We start from the raw sequence: 14,680 nt of genomic DNA on the forward strand, positions 1-14,680 counted from the left end.
GATATAACAGTGACCACGTAGCCCACGCTGACTCTCAGGAGTACATCTGCACGCGGCAGCAGTGACTATCTAGTGCAAGCAGCACAGTTAATCCTGGTATTTGTTAGCGGAACATCAATGTCCTGATCACACAGCTTCACGTTTATTGATAGCCCAACCAACTGTGCTTACTTCTTGCAAAGGCTGGGAGTCAGTCTTTGTTCTGCATGTACTGAGAGTGGGGTAGTAGGCCTTGGAGTGTGACAGTAGCTCTTAGGTACTACTGCAATGCAATAAACCATTGCATTGTCAGCTGTAAAGACCACTCATGTGAGTAATGGTTTGCTTGATTTGTCTCTCATTTTTTTGACATCTGCTCGGTCAACGTGACTTTGATTCTCAAGGCAGAAGATCTTAACTGGAATAATTTTAACAAAAAGAACTATTTTCTTCTTAATATAACCTGCCAGTGCAACACGAGGTAATAGAGTGCCCTAGAAGTCAATAGTTCTTAAGTACTTGTCTCCATACTGCTGCTGACAATTTTGGGGCCATTAGCAAGTCACTTAGAAAAGCAGGAAAGCTATTTCCCCATCTAGAAGATGGGGAAAATTATATTTGCTTGACTACCTAATAAACAGGCTATGAAAGTTAATTCATACTTGTACAGTGTGCTGAACACAGCAGAAAAAAAGAAAAAAAAAAAATCAGTCTGAGTGAAGCCTTTTACCAGCCAGTAGCATAGGTGTGATTTCACTTTAGCACTGCTTTAGAAAGGCCATCGCTGTACAAGCTAGTATTAGGAAATAACATTTATTACGATGAAACAATAAAGACACAAAACTGTCATCTTCTTAGGTGCCAGTACGTAACTCCCACTTACTTCAACGTGTCACTTATCTGGTTTATGCCACTGAATACAATCTGACTGAAGTGTCAGCCCAGGAGACCATCAAGAGCGATTCACCTTGTTAAAGGCCACCTTTACAAAAAGGGCAAACCAAGCTACAAGGCCTGGAAACCTTGAGGATACTGTAAGACTGCTGTTTAAAATCGCATGGTACTGTTAAATAGTGTCAGGCATTGTTGCCTTTCCTGAACAGTCACGTTGCCTCTAGTACACATAAAAAAAGGCTTCAGACTGCTGTACCTTTTATCTTCTTTTCCCTCTGAAGGATTAGGCAGGTTCTAAGTTTTCAGATTTCCCTAGCACCAGAAGCTGCCTTTTGGTCATTCCTTACATCTTGCCAAAGACATTTTACCAAACTTTGGCTAGTCTAGGGAGAGAGGGAAGAACGATCAGGTCTCCTGAAGTTACCTTAAATGCACTTTTTATGCCTTCTACAAATCAGAGTCACATTCAGCCACTAACATAAGATACATGAATTCTAGAAGTTGCTACAATCAGATATAGACTTCCTGATCTGCTAAGGTCATATGGCCAAAAGAAACTTTTTTGCCTATGGTACCATCTCTCTTGGTGAAAAGATTACAGTAAAAGCTCCAAAAAAGGGATAAGGCAGGGGAAACAACACAGCGTGGGCAGCTAATACTTGCTAAGTGGACAAGATCAGGACCGGTAACTGTCAGTCAGGTAACCAACTCGGTGATCTGGGGTGCTTTTAAAAAACTGAAGAAATAACATCACAAGAAACTTTTACATTCCTTACCCTGTTCTTTGCAAGGACAAAGAACCCTGGAAAAATATTAAATTCATTTTTACATCAAGACTGAGCAGTGGAACAGATGAAATTTAGGGGCTGTAATTCAAAAGAATCAGAGGATTGGGTTTTGGTTGTTTTGGGTTTTTTTAAATTCTTCTCTCCTTAGTTTTAAATTGGCCAAAGTAGGCCACAAGATCAGTTAGAAGGGAGGGGGAGGGAGGTCAGGTCAGTCATATATATGCCATGGAGAATAGAACATTTCAGGAGTTGTTTAAACCAGAATGTGGAAGGGGATGTTTAAGCAACAGAACAAACAACAGCTGTAGAAGAAGGAAGTGAAAGATGCACATTAGAATTCTTTTCAATCTGGCAGAAGAGGTACTAATTCAGGGGTGGGATACCATGAAATAGCCACATAATCTAAGGCCTAGAGAAAAGCCCATCTCATTACAGAGTTTTATGTGGCTGGTAACCCTCCTGATCACCATTTATTGCCTGATTGTTTCTACTACTAAAATATTATTTAGTTCAGCACTGAGAATAAAATTTGATTTAGCTCAGCACTAGAAGAGCACACAAGCAATTTGATAAAATGTCAGTCTTGTTCAAATTTCCTTGCTGTATAAATTGAGTGCTAATGATCTTGACTCTTCCACCCTCATGTATTTATGCAGCCTTTTTCATGTTTGCTGGATTATTATTGATCGGTTTTTAGATAAAACGATAAATAAGAGAAGTTCATGTAACCTAAGCTCTAGGGGCCTTTTAGGAAAAATTTTCCCAATTATCAATGAGCATTGCTTATTCACTACCACAATTTCACACCAGTCACTGTATTCCCACAATTATAATCAGAAGATGACATAAAAATACCATAGACAGACCACAAACTCTCAACAATTTATAAACAAGTGGCACCTACATATCTCTGACCCCCAAGTTTGGTTCACAAATGCAGAAATATCACAGATACAGCTTATAGAAAATCTCACCTTTCTCACAATATCAGAGTTTTACAAGTTTCCAGTACAACCTTCAGTGATTCCCTAAGAAAAATGGTATTTTATGCTTTTTTACTTCTTTCCTCCAGAAAGCTAGTGATGGAGTTTGACAGTGAAACCCAAAACTATATATAGGTTACGATAGCGTAGACCAACTTAACAGTGTAAAATCAGGACACTTCTTGCTGCTAGTAAAGCTAAACTGGATTTCCTCCAAATGAAAAGATTTTCCAATAGCTACTCACTCAGCAGCAACAGCTAAAGAAAACATTTAAAGCCATAAAGCTATGAACATGAAAGAATATGAGAAACAAAGGCAGGATTATTTAACTGGAAAACCAATCCTTACCTCTTCCACTTAAGTTTATTCTCCTTCACAAATTTTAGCATTGATTGAGAAAATGTATACACCAAAAGGAAGATCCTATAAAGTGTTGAATAATTCATGACCGTTCCAATTAATTACTGATACGATATATTTTTCTCTCAAATACAAATAGAATTCAAACCAGTAAGCAAGTCAATCATTATTGCAGAAGTGAGCTAGCAGATGACCTGTGGAATTTGGTGGATCATAACTGTCCTTTGTATTTACTGAATACCTCCTAACCCAAGATCTCAGATTAGTTCATTCATCTCAGAGAAGTATCACATTTTGCCAAGATAGATATTACCAATCTCTTCTTAGCAGATGAGGAAAACAAAGACTAGGACTTCATTTTTCAAACCCTGTGATTACACGTAGTTTTATCCCAAATTTCCTTTGGCTGCAGCTGTGATGCCCAAAGGTTCTTTCTGTCAATCCACCATGCAGCAGCAGGTCCTTATCACCTTGTAGGCCACAGTTTGTGACTCCTCTGAAAGTTCATTTCAGAGCTCAGCATTCCCATAAAACACCCAGCAATTTCACATTGAATACAAAGGAAACCAGGATACTGGTTTGATAAATTCCAGTGCCTAACTTTAAAAGATTTAAGTTTGAAGATCACATGTACAGATCTACACAGATAAAGTCAGTAGGAAATATCAGAGAGGGATGTCTACTACTTCAAGGACGACATTTTAGTAGATGCCACTTAGAAGATAGCACATGCAGCACTGAGGCGCATGCACTACCTCATAGGCTTTAGGTGACTTCTATATCCTGTGTGCCTCGGGAAATGGATATGCTCCTGGTGGACTGCTCACTTGAATTCAGATAACTAAATTCTATTTAAGTGTGATTTTGGAGCATGAAGTTCTTTTTTAGACTGGTCATAGACTTCCATGTCACAATGAAAAGTCTGTCACATAGCTAGAAATAGCGAAGCTCATCTCCCAGCTTCCAATCACAAGGTTTTCTTTTTTTCCTCTTGGAGTTCATTTTTCCACTCCAGCAGCATCTCTTGAATACATTAGGTCACATATATAAAGGAAAAAGCAGAGCTAAGCAGACAGCACAATTAGCTAATTTCTCCATTTAGATCTTCATACGAAACCATTCCAATTTCTAGCAATAAAATGCCAGTGAAAAGGTTCTCTCTTCAAAACACATAATTTCCATACCCCTTTGCACTCCTACACATCCTCGACTGCACAATACATGTTCTCACTTCTTACCATCATCTCCCATGCTTGCAGTAAGGTCATCATACACTAGAATATGAACTTAGCTGAGCTCAGCAGGGAAGAAAGCACATTCCCAGGAAAGATAAAAGAGTGAAAGCCCCAGGTAGGTAGGAGAGCAAAAAAGAACCATTTGCAAAGTATGTATTTTGCATATAAACCTACTTGCCATAGGAGAGCAAAACAGCAAGAGTGCTTTCACTCTGTAGGCACTTATATCAGCCCACTGGAAACTCAATTCAAGCCTAATCGTGGAGCACCTTGGGCTGCAGTAGTGTTAAGTGAACTCTCTCCCCTCAGATATCACCCAACAGAGCACACAATTGCCAGAAAGCCACATCCCTGTGCTGAGCTAGTGTGTGAGCAACTCTGGAGAGATCCCGTGAATGTACAGAGCTTATGAAGCCTAAAAAGCTCTGCTTTATTACACGGCCGTATCCAAACTCCTGGCACTAGCAACCAGTTCTTACTGATCCTTTCTGGGGAGCTCAGCCCTTAAATGCAAGTTTCCACCATGAAACTCTGTTACTGGAGGACACAAGTGTAGGAATTGCAATAAGGCAGTGCATGCTGTAGGCTGTACTGGAGGGAGAGGTGAAGCTATTGGATGCTCAGTGAAAAGTCTAATTACTCACATACTTCTGCTGCGGATACTTCTGGCAAAGCAGGTGAACTGGGGGAAAAAAAAACCAAACCCAAAAGCCCAAAACAAATCACAGTGGAGTTGGGCTCCACCAGATAATCAGAGGATACACCTCTCCCTTCACATGCTAAACATTAGAGAAAAGGGCATGCAACAATAGCAACAGAGATTACATTGCAGCTTAAAATAAAAACAGAATGCAATTTTCATAAATGGGAGCAGCATTAGACACACTGGGATGCTTTGTGCTGTTCTACCTGACGCTGGCACACTGTGCCATACTGTCCGTTTCTGGCAAAGTCCACACCATAACGTGAAGAGAGATGGATGCTAAAAAAAGGCAAATTTCCCTATGTCCTGGTAAACTCTGGTGTCCCAGATTCCATTTCAGAATAAAGAAATGGAAAGAATATTTTTCTGCATGTTTCAGGGAAGAAAACAAAATCAGATTTGGGAAACTAGACGATCTATAATCATCAGTTCTGTCAGAACTTCATTTATTTCTTTAAGAGTAATAACTGTATATAATTTAGCACACTGGATTCACCAAGTATAATTATAAATTGAGTAGCTGTAAAAAAAAAAAAAAAAACCTACCACTTTTTCTGCACATGAATATATCTATGCCTGACATTAAGTACCTTAAGGCAATTCCATCTCTATCATTTCTGTGTTGATTCACCTCCAGAAACAGGAAAACAAATTTAAAAGGTTGCAAGCAGAAAGTATCAATCCTGTTGACGTTAAAACAAAAAGGAAGGCTATATTTATTAGGCTCAGCAAAATCATGCTAATAAGAAATAACTATATCTACACTGTAGATTCAGAAAACTCTTGTTCCTAACTGGAAAACTATGGCATCCCTACATATATTAATTGTACTGTATGTAGCACAGCACAGTGTTAATAGCCAGCAGTAATTTGGTATTGCAGCAAACAGGAATTGTAATTGCGTAACACCAAAAACTTTGAAGCACTAATTACTGAAAGCATTTTGAAGGACTAACATGAAATAATACTTTACACGTTTTCCATCCTTGGCAAAAAACTTCAGATAAAGATTTCCTTTCAATTTTCATTTCCAGTATATGTATCTTGAAATTTAGAGAACAGTAAACCAAAAGAAACTAGAATATTTTCCACAAACTTTCAACACCTTTTGATGGGAAGGTTAGAGTCTTCAGCCCCCAAAAAGATGACAAAACAGTCTCTGGGACTGCATAGGCTGTCTGTCCAGAGGTGGTCAGCATTAAGGGACTTTGAGGTTTGCCTTGATCACAGAGGCATGGCTGTGGGCTCTAGAGCTGCTTTCTTTGGGTTAGGTTGTACGACGCTATTTGTGCCTCTGTACACAACCCTCCCATGCAGCCAGTTACAAAGAATACAATGAATAATTAAGTTGCATTCAAAAGGAAAGAAGATAATAGGATAAGGCACAGGACATTCAATCACTTATTTTATAAAGGTATTTAACGCTGCTTCACTGGAAAGATATAATTGTTTGTTGTTTGTATACAGCATGTCATCTTCAAATAATAGTTGATATTAGCAGCGATAAAATAGCTTCAGAGAGGTTAAGTGACTTGGCCAAAACCAAAGAGGAAGCAAGTGTGTGAATTAAGCTGAGAAATCAGTTTCTTAAGGCTCAGTGCTCCAGTCCAAGCTTGCAAGCTGGTGCTTACAGCAGTATTCCGTACTTATCCATTATTTACATTTTATCTCCTTCCTTCCCTTCCTCTAACTTTCATACAGAGTCAAGACAAATATTTTTAATTTCTCTAGTTCATTAAAAAACGAAACCTAGACCATAGCCCTTATGCTCTTTCACAAAATTAAAAACAGTCCATCAGTTTCCACTCGCTACTCTAAATCTTCCAACTGTGCAGAACAGCAGTATGAGAAAAAAACCCCAAAAGGTACCTTTCCCTATATATTTTAGTACTTAGCAGTTTCTAGAAGGTTCCCCTTGGAGAAAATTTCCTATTAGAAAGGGGATAGAGTTTACTCTAAACATAATTGATTTTTTAAAAAAAATATATTCAGTAGTGAGGAGTAATTTTTTTACTTTTGGTTGTTTTGCATGGCTGTTTCTTCTTTTTTGACCTGTATATCCTACATTTTCCATCTGTTCAAGCCATGATTTCCAGTCCACTGGAGCAAAAGCGATGGTAAAAGCATTTTGCCAGCAGCCCTTGGCCTCACTTTATGAATACGGTTCCAAGTCTTGCTGCCACTCAAGGTAGAACTTCTAAAAATAAAGGATTGTTTCAAAATAAAAATTAATATAATTTTCTTATGAAAGAGTTATACTGGGGGGGGGGAAGGGTCTCTTTTCTTTATCAGAGAGGAGATCCGAGTGAGAAGACACCAGATAGGGGCAGCACATGCTGGCTTCATTGATATTTACAGTATAGGACCAGAAATCATAAAAATCAGTATCCATTACAGCGCACAACAGCCACCAGCGCACCACTTTTTGTCCCAAGGAGCAGTACTGCCACTGCAATCAGAGTAGTCACTGTTAGCAGCACTGCCAGGTTAGAGAAGGAGAAATGAGGAGAGAGCAGATTAACTGACTCACTTAAAGTCACCCTGGAAGCTTACGGATTATTGGGTACAGAATCTGTGTCTGCAAGAAGAAATCCGGCGTCTTCATTATATGACAATGGCTGGCAGTGCTACCCACATTAGCCTCTTATTAACCAGATGCAGCACATACCCACAGAATTCATTTATGCTCTTCACAAACTAAGGATCTAGCAAGGTATTCCCCACGCCCTTGGGATTCCCTTCCAAACCTTGGAACCCCAAAGTTGGAAACAGCCAGGCGTTTGTTAGAGCTAAGTCCTGCTTCTGAAGTGGCCTGTCGAAAATCAGTCCGGTGAAACAAGGCATCTTAAAACACATTACTTTCTCCATAGCCCTTAGGAGTAATCTGACCACACAGTGGGTTTTAACGTGCAATCCTGCATTTTCCCCATCCGGTTTATATTGCATAACTGGCATACTTTTTTTAGAAAAATAATATTTAGAATACAAAAAATATATTTAGAAATATAAGAACTGGCCATCAGCTGTGAAAATCCATACATTGTACAGGAAAAAGGAATCATTTTGAAAATACAGAGGAACCTTCTGTGTCACAGCTGAGGCCAGAGACTGCTCTTCCTCTCCCCAGACTGCAGTTTTTTCCCTTAGATTCACCATTCCTGTCTGAGGGGACAAAGTCTGTTATCCTTACCTATGTATTATGATCAGTCATTCTGTTGATTATTTACATGAAGGGGTCATTTCTGCTCCTTTTTGCTCCATCTCAGCTGACAGGACAGAGGACCTTTTACTTGTCTGTTCATGCTTCATACTTACATGTTCCAACAGGATGAAGTTTCTTTCAATCTACCCTGGCCCAATGGCTGTACCTCTACAAACCAAGAGAATTTAAAGTTTTAGAGACTTAAAATTTGATCAGGTCACAGAAGAGGTCTCTGATGGCTTTTATACAATGCCAGCTGGAGAGTCTGTTCTGAAATCAGAACAGGCAGCGTATCATAAATGCAGTCTTTTGTTTAGTTGACCATGTCAAAAGAGAACCTATATAGTATAACCATAGAATGGCTTGGGTTGGAATGGTCCTTTAAAGATCATTGAGTTGTGGATAACGGATATACTAGACTGACACGTAAGATTTCCAGTACTGAAATAGGGCCTTATTTCAGTCAAAGGCTGCTTCAATATCTAATCAGTTAGAGCGACATTTACTCCTAAAGAGAGGCCCATGAAAGAGGTGTTAGCATCTTGTCTGACACTGGGATTACAGGAGATACCAATGTAAAAAAGAATTTAAGCCAAAGCATTTAATCAACCTCAAGTTTTGCTCTTAACTGGTAGTTGCTTTTTTACTTATAGCAGAAAATATATATAAATTAGCAACCAATGAAAACTTAATTAGCTATGTACATGTCAAAGAGGGATGAATGCAGAACAGAGATACTACAATTCAGACCAAAAAAACAACCAACCAAGAGCTTAAACATGCTGTAGCTAGATCAAAGACAGGCAATGGTGCTTTACAAGCACACTGGAACAGATATTATAACTACTCTGATATTGCAGCAGATTATAGGCTGAAAGCCAGTTACTGCTAGAAAAGCAGGTCAGGGAAATCAAAACTCAAAGTGACATGAGCAACAGCAAGCTGTAACAGAAGTTAATGTTTTTAAAAGGTAACAGCAAACTGATGTTTTTGAAGAAGAAAATATCGCCTTTTTCATTTTGAACCTATATTTGCTATCTATTTATAGCTTTTTTTTGTTTATGATACCTTAGATCTCAAAATAAAAACCTGAATTCAAACATACTGTTTCCTTTTTGTTCCAGAAAATTAATTTTAGAAGCATTCATTTAAAGTTCAGGTGTTCAGTTTTCATCCTAATTTAAACAAAGCAAGATTTTTCAACATTTTATAAACCTACATATAATATAATTACCATGGTTATAACTAGCTCTACTTCTAACTGATCACAGCTCACAGAAATACAGATACTTTGAAGTCAAATTTCTAAGACGCTGCATTGACAGAGTAAAAACAATGAAAAGTTTTTACCTTAATTCTCTCCTTAGACAGAAAAGGTTTTTAATGTTTATGTTTAAACCAATTTTCATATATAGTAGAAGTTTCCATGCATATCTGAAGTAATATCCCTTTAAAGTCATTAGTACAGAGAAAGATAGAAAGACATCCCTGAACACTGTGAGGAACTCCGATTGTCTGTCTGGAAATTAGTCACTCAGGAAACAACTTAAATCTTAGGCAGATTGACTCAGAAAATGAAAACCTGATGTGGTAAGGAGAGCAGATATGCTACTGGTGTTTGTCCTCTACCAGATGAAGAAGAAATAACTGCCTTTGAGTCAGGAACTCAGTGCTGTGGTTATTCAGTTTATATATCATACACTTGCAAATGAAAAAATGACAATTTTGTGGCAAACAACTTCCCACAGAAATCCCCCACAACTTCCCACAGAAATCCCCCCCAAATCTCCTGGGGGAAAGGGAGAGGGAAAAAAAGAAAAGAGAATGACTAGTTTGAGCCGTTACTACTTAGGTCAGTAGAGTCAAATCTGACTTAGTCCTTAGTCCAGTATGAGGTATACATCCAAGTTCAACAATGTTGTATTTACAGCTTTGTGCCATTATAATAATTGAACCCTGAAATGTATCTAGGTGACTTTAGCTAGAGATTTTGAGAGTTTGAGATGTTTAGTAACAGTGAAAGGAGAGTATATTTTGTCTCAAGTCAGAGCAGGGTATGATTTCTTAGGTGAAGTCACCAAGCACCTCTACTGCTCAGCACAGCTGTTGGCTATGGTGCATCTGTGACATTTGTAAGAGCAGGGAGTTCACTGCTCCCTCTTATGATGCACCTTCTTTTGAATGTATGTCTTGCAAGCCTTCGTGAGCTTTGGTACCAACGGTAATTTCGGGGGCAAATGCCCAAGACAAGTCAGTCTTAATCTCAGAAGCCGGAGTATGACATTTACCTCCAGTTCTAAAAGAGCTGACATGAGTCATTGGTAAGGGATAAGAGAATGAAATCAGCTCTACACATGCCAATCTTCCATGTCTCAGCCACGCAGCCCTAGTTTATAGTGCTGGAACACAGAGTGCAGACCTGAAAAGAAAGGAGAACTGGACAGTCTCACTTGCATGCCATGCACACCTGCTCTCAGTTTGCCACAGTACAGCCTGATAGTCTTTGCTGTTCTTTCTTGCATTATATTGGTGGCTATAGTGAGCTTCCCACTGTGATAGCCCAACGCTTGAAAAGCAAAGTAAATCATGTGGCACTTGATGTTACATTCAAAAAACCAGTCACCACCACCCTCGGGTATTTTTCATTTTCACAAATGGTTTTGGTATATCAATAATACTTAGGAAACTCGAACATCCTATAAAACAGAACCAGGCTTACAACAAGTTGGGGAGAGATGTTTAAGCATATAAATCTTACTAAGACGCCTAATTCTTGCTCACTTCCTATAAATACCTTTGTGGATTTGAGCTTTACTAATCTTAACACAAGTTCAATGAGAGATTAGGAGCATTGCAAACACCAGCTCAGGAGACTTTAAATGTTATCTCCTATTAGCACACAGATAGGTCTCAGCTTCACTATTTCAATTTTTCTAAGTACTCCTCAAAGGACACCTTCAAGAAAAGGCCTTTCTCACTCAAAGAGATCACATCTCAGACAATTCACGCAATATTAGACTGAACAATAGGAGAAACATTGAATCAACCAACTGCAACACAATTTCTGTAGAGCAGCAATTGAAGGATTGTTAGGCAATTTATACATGAGAAAGTGACTTCCTATACCAAGAGTAGAGAAACAAAAAATAACGTACCAAAGAAACACAAAACAGCCTTACCTCAGTGTGAACTGATCTTCTGTTGAATTTTTAGCAACAGATACAAGGAAAGTCAAAATGTCACCTTGCTTGACAGTCTTTGGTGCATACTGGATGGCAATATTATTATCCAATCTCATTTCATTTAAAGAAGGGCCAGCATGTGTCTGGTAAAGGAAAACACTTCCAATCCTCTGCAAGGGAGGTCCCGACTCATCAATGTCATTGCGCCCTGGTCGGATGCCATTACTTTTCCTTACATCCTCCTTGGTGCATTCCCCTTTCTCATCTCCTGGTTGTATGGCATAGTAAAGCTCCACAGGACTCCCTTCAGACTGATCCATTGGTTTCTTACGGCCAGCAACAACTGTGGGGGGGTTAAACCAGCTTGGCAGGAGCTCCAGCTCTGCCACACACAACCCCAGATCCCCTTGCAATCTGCAGCTGATATGAAGGCTTTAAGTTTCCAATTAAAGGAGAACTTGTTAGTAGTTCCAAATGGATTTGAAGACAACATTAAGTCCTGGGGCACTACTTGTTCAATGGAAAAAGGTCCATAGCTGGCATTTAACACAGGTGGCCTCTTGGATTTGTAGATCAGAAAGGATTCCACTCGGGACTGCAAGCTAGAATTCCTCATAATATCCTGGTTGGCTTCCTTAAGAAAGAAGGAAACATCCGCATTGTGGATACGATAGGTCACAGGCAAGTAAGTTGGCAGTAAAGAAAATCTTTGTATACTCTCCAGGATCCCTCGACTCTCAGTCACTGTTGAAAGGAAAGGAGAGTTTAAAAGATCAGATCTTAAAGTCATACTGTGATACAACCTCGCTGACTTTTCTGAGGGGATTGACAGTAATGTAGCTGACATTAGTGGCAATAGCAAGCATCATCAATCTATGCAGAAGTAGCCTAAGGTAGATATCCAGTTAGCTTGGAAAACAACAGGTTATGATATATTCTACATGGCAGCCAGATTAAAAGAAGTAGCTTGTGTAGGTTTACCCATGCCAAAGGTGACATCTTCACTCGTAATATACATTTACTGTCAGAGAGCAAAATTACCCAGTCAGCATCTGCAACATAAGATCACTGCACAGGCACATTTAGAAAGGAATTTGATCACTAAGGCAGGCTGTACTCTACAGGAAACAAATGCAATGATTTTACATCAAATGCTTCACATGGACCACTTAGAGTTCACTTCGACCTTTTTTCAGCATCCTCAAGCAATACATGGACTTTAAGTGGTTTCCTGCACAAGGCTGAATTTCACTTTAAGAATAGTTAGCACAATAACCATTTACACAAAAGCTCCTTTACAACACTCTGGTACTAGAGATTTCAAAAGGAGCTTTATTTGCATCCAATTTATAGTCTCTTCTATTTCACTTCATCTATGAAAAGAGGGGTTTTTTTGTAAATAACTATCAGGATTCACGCTACTGTTGTTGCCTAACCCTACATTGTTCCTTAATACAGCTGCATTATCTGTAGGCTGTACACCACTGCACATCGAAAGAACATTTTCAATGACACTGAGCCTCTCTTCCTGCAAGATACCTATTTTAACTGTGCCATTGAGCAATTACCTGAGGCAGGCTATCATATTAAAGAATAAGCTCTCCATCCTTTCTAGGAACTGTCAGTCCCAAAGAGCAAGAGACATACACTGTTAAAAAATACAGATGCAAATACAAGATGACCTTTCCTGTTTGAACATCTGACCTTCGTGCATATGTCTTCACACCCTAATTGTGAAATAAATTACATTTTTTCCCCTAGAAAATTCAAATCCTTACCCTTATTCAGAAAAGTGACAAAGGGTTACCACAGATGACATTCAAAGGCAAACCAGTTTCCCAAGCTCTAGTCCACAAATGCTTTATTAGTCCTTATTTTTTGTTTGGCATCTGACCTAAATATTTATTTGCTCATCAAGTACTGCAATGGCCTAAACCGATGCCAGTTACTCCTAACCACCAAACTACCATTTATGTACTGCAATTCATTGCAAATCCTGGAACAGGGTAGAAGAGGCTTGTTATCTTCAAATCCTATGGGAAGGTATTGTTAGTTCTTAAAAACCTCTGATTTCAGACCACAAGTGTTCACCAAAAATGATCTGGAAAATGTGTCCCACAGCAACAATCATCTTATTTCCCTATGGGCTATATAGCCTGAAAGGGGAATTCACCTTTGCAGGAGAGGAAGCCACACTGATGCTACCCATAACCAGCATGTCAATCAAGGCACCTCCACAACAAAGCAGGTAATGCAGGAGATGTCACTGCCATAGACTTTGTCCAATCTCAGACAAGGCGCTTTTCCAGTGCTGCTGTTCTATGTCCAACAAATAAGGGTATTACTGTTTATTTCCTCTCACCCTTTGTCTCTGTAGGCTGCAAATGCAACAGAGTTATCTTACTATTTATACAAGAGCATCCCCTACCATAACAAGGCTGTGATCCCAGTTAAGGTCTTCAGGCACTAACATAATGCAAACTAATAAACTGGAAAACTGAAGCAAAGAACTTTCTATATGGAAAAGCAAAACCAGCTGGCTATTTAAAAAAAAATAATAATCAACAGCAAACAAAAAAAAAAACCCCACAACAAGCCCAAGATAAAGGTGGGCATCATTCAGCTGTAAGACAGAAGGAAAAAAACTCTCAGAATGAAAGAAGCCAGGAAGAAAGGATTTCAGAGAAGGGTTTCACAGTTTTAGAAATCTTTCTCTCCATCTTGAAAAAGTGAAATTCCTCTCTCAATGAACTACTAAGATAAAACCTTACTTTTAAAAGTTAATTAATGTCAACTCTTAGACCCCGCCTGGAATTAGAAATAAATTCCATCTGAAGAATCAGGAAAATGGCCTCAACACACATCATCATATAAGACTGTAAATTGCAACAGCAATAAAAGGCCGAAGTCCCATGATCCATAGAGGTGGAAAATTCAGCTTAGAAATTGTCTGAATTTAGAGGAAGCCACATGTAAACTGCAGAGATTCTTTGCATGCAAAAACACCCTTTATTTTAGCCTTGGTCTTTTCAGCATTCAGCTCCCACTCTCTCTCCAGATACTCATTGAGAGTAGATGAAGTTTTTAAAGACCTTTTTCTAGATAATCCCCCAACAAAGATTTCTAACAACTCTAAATGGCTTTGCTAGTACTTAGAGTTGCAGGGATGCATCTCTCCTATCCAGCCCTAAGGCAAAATCTGTTCTGCTGTTGTACTCCTCAGATCACCCAGCCCATAACATGGTTCCTCCATCTAATGTCCCATTTATAAATTCCACACTCATTTTGTACTCCTCCCAACAGCTTGGCAAAGCACCATTAAACACAGTGAGGCATCAAGGAGGCAACTTAGA

At 39.0% G+C, this 14,680-nt stretch overlaps 1 protein-coding gene across 1 annotated transcript in view; it reads right to left on the bottom strand.

Moving 5' to 3' along the window:
• TMEM132D (transmembrane protein 132D) overlaps positions 1-12,066 on the bottom strand; it is a 202,700-nt gene extending 190,634 nt beyond the window's left edge. Inside the window, 2 exon segments of the mRNA XM_009643176.2 lie at positions 11,325-11,751; positions 11,754-12,066. Coding sequence (XP_009641471.2) covers positions 11,325-11,751; positions 11,754-11,943 — 617 coding nt within the window. The 5' untranslated portion in view covers positions 11,944-12,066.
• Between the last annotated feature and the right edge of the window lie 2,614 nt (positions 12,067-14,680).

This window comes from Egretta garzetta, unplaced genomic scaffold (genome assembly GCF_000687185.1).
Source record: "Egretta garzetta isolate BGI_Z169 unplaced genomic scaffold, ASM68718v1 scaffold447, whole genome shotgun sequence".
NCBI lineage: Eukaryota > Metazoa > Chordata > Aves > Pelecaniformes > Ardeidae > Egretta > Egretta garzetta.